The sequence below is a fragment of the Pseudomyrmex gracilis genome, unplaced genomic scaffold, assembly GCF_002006095.1.
Source record: "Pseudomyrmex gracilis isolate BER0280 unplaced genomic scaffold, ASM200609v1 scaffold_42, whole genome shotgun sequence".
NCBI lineage: Eukaryota > Metazoa > Arthropoda > Insecta > Hymenoptera > Formicidae > Pseudomyrmex > Pseudomyrmex gracilis.
The window spans coordinates 780,014-782,378 of record NW_018020626.1 but is presented as its reverse complement, the minus strand read 5'-3'; the positions used below and the strand labels follow the sequence as shown (position 1 = coordinate 782,378).

Below are 2,365 nucleotides of genomic sequence, written 5' to 3'. Positions count from 1 at the left end.
CAGTGCCGCCTCAAATGGTATCTATATTAAGTTTTTTTTCAATTTTTTTTTTTTTTTTTTTTTTTTTGTAAATTCTCAAAAATTTTATTTTTTCCCTCTGATTTCAATTTACAGATGATGCAGTTAGGACAAAGTAATATTGCTAGCAATAACGGCTGGAGCGGTATGATGACGCCAAATCTTCAACCAGCTCCTGGCAGTAATCCTTTCTTCAACTTGACAGCACAACAACAACAAACTGCTGCATTTGCCGCTCAAGTATGTAAATTTTAATATCTTGATTTGTCAAAAAAAAAAAATATGTATATGAGTGCTAAGTTTTACAATATAATTTCTAACAATATTTCACAGTTGCCACAACAAATGACACAAATGTCACTGGGCGAAATGAACTTCGCTCCTACAACGGGAAAACCTGCTGCCGCGGCATTACCCGGACAAACTCTTTCCACCAACTTGTGGCAGTAAAAAATAATGTGGATAATTGTTAGAGCCTGTTGATTATATCATTCTATGTTATATACTAGTGTCAACAATTTATTCAACGTAATAAGATTTCCATGCCCGTACGTCTCAAGCGTCGCTTCGGAAAATAGAACTGACAGTATCAACCCAGAAACAGAAAAAGAAAAAGAACTTATTTGTACGCTGTCTGATACGAAATATAAATCTTGAGTAGTGTTTTGAGTCAAATATTTTTTTCTCTGAAAGCTTTCATCAGCTTTGGATGGAAGAAGAACAAATAAAGTTTTTGACTAATGATATTTGTGTGACACTGAATAACCTTACGGTGCAAATTATGTTGCTAATAAGAGCTTTTTGTAATTACGATTGAAGTATGTATCAGGGTCCATTTTCAGTGTAACGAAATAGTCAATTTAAATCAATGATAAAAACATGAAATGATATACTTTTAATTAACTTGGATTTTGTTGCTATCAGTTTCTGTGTGAAGAAACGCGCGCTCTGAGTTTATTCGTCAGGATGAAAATTTGTACAATTATATTAGTGCTAATATGAAAAGAGTCCGTGTTCTCGTAACTGATGGCAGTGAAAATTGAGTTTTCTAAAATTTATATCGATTGGAAGCTCTGATTTAAATAGAAATATACGTGTACAAGTTTCGTCAGAAGTGTTAAAAAAGAAAAAAACAAGACTTCGATCTTCAGCACTTATTTTTAAGGTACTATAAATGACACGTGCAATATGTGTCCACATTTATTCTGTATTATTGATGAATAAATGCAAGATATAAATGCGAGATGTAACGCATTTTATTTGATTAAGATATCGAATGTTACTGTTGTAATAGTGATCAAAAGAAATTTAGCATGTTTGAATATTTTAGGTATCTAAGTATTTGTGTAAAAAAAAAAAAAAATTGTGAATCATGTAACTGGTGCTAAGAAAATTCTGAAGCATTTAGATCTTATTTAACTTTATATTATAATTAAACAATAACGCGAAAACACTCTCTTTATATAAGATGTGTTCTTCAAACAAAACCATTTTAAGGACGTACTTTACATCTGCACAGATAAGTAGATAACAAACAACTTTACTGTTTCTTTTATATCTTTTATTTGTATAAACCAATATGTTTCTTTTGCAAACTGAGGTAATATTTTTTTTAAGTACTGTAACCAGCGCACTATTTATTATCTTTGTTTATATATGTAGCACACTTATAGAAAATCTCAGTTGGCGACAATAGTTATTTAATATTATTCTATGTAATAGATTTCTCGAATACTTGTAAAAGGCACTACTTAAGTGTAACTACAGCCTGATCTTCAAAACACCGATGCAGCGAGTCTATTCTGTAACTTTTTAACGCATGTATTATAAAGCATAGTGCTCGCGTTTGTATCTATCAAACGGAGTGTATTACAATACTCGTTGCGCAACGATTGTTAACGATACGATACGTACGTAACGATAACAAAATAATAAGTTACAGAATATAAGTGAGTTGGCCATGGGCAATTGCCTTTATATTGCGACATTGTATTTGAAAATACAGAGACATATGATATTTTTTTTATCACATATTTCCATGAAATAAATCACTTTTATGCGATTACTGATTATTCATGGAATTCACCAAAAGAGACTTAATAATGTTCACACACACCTTTATATTATTGTTGCCTACAGTATCAAGCTCTTATTAATATGAATTATTTTTGTTATAAGCAATTATAAATATAATGTATTTGTGTAATTCAAATATAATTAAATTTTATTGTATATACTCTATATTGTATATGTATCTCTCATTACTGATCATTCACAAGAGTATTAAGTAAAACATGCGACATCTCAAACATATATATATATATATATATATATATATATATATATA

General features: G+C 30.0%; 1 protein-coding gene across 1 annotated transcript in view; it reads left to right on the top strand.

Annotated features, from left to right (window-relative positions):
• LOC109853067 (stromal membrane-associated protein 1-like) overlaps positions 1–1,261 on the top strand; it is a 3,789-nt gene extending 2,528 nt beyond the window's left edge. Inside the window, exons 7-8 of the mRNA XM_020424805.1 lie at positions 115–258; positions 352–1,261. Of these exons, the coding sequence (XP_020280394.1) occupies positions 115–258; positions 352–468 (261 nt within the window). The 3' untranslated portion in view covers positions 469–1,261. The remainder of the gene's footprint in view (positions 1–114; positions 259–351) is intronic.
• The last annotated feature ends 1,104 nt before the right edge of the window (positions 1,262–2,365 follow it).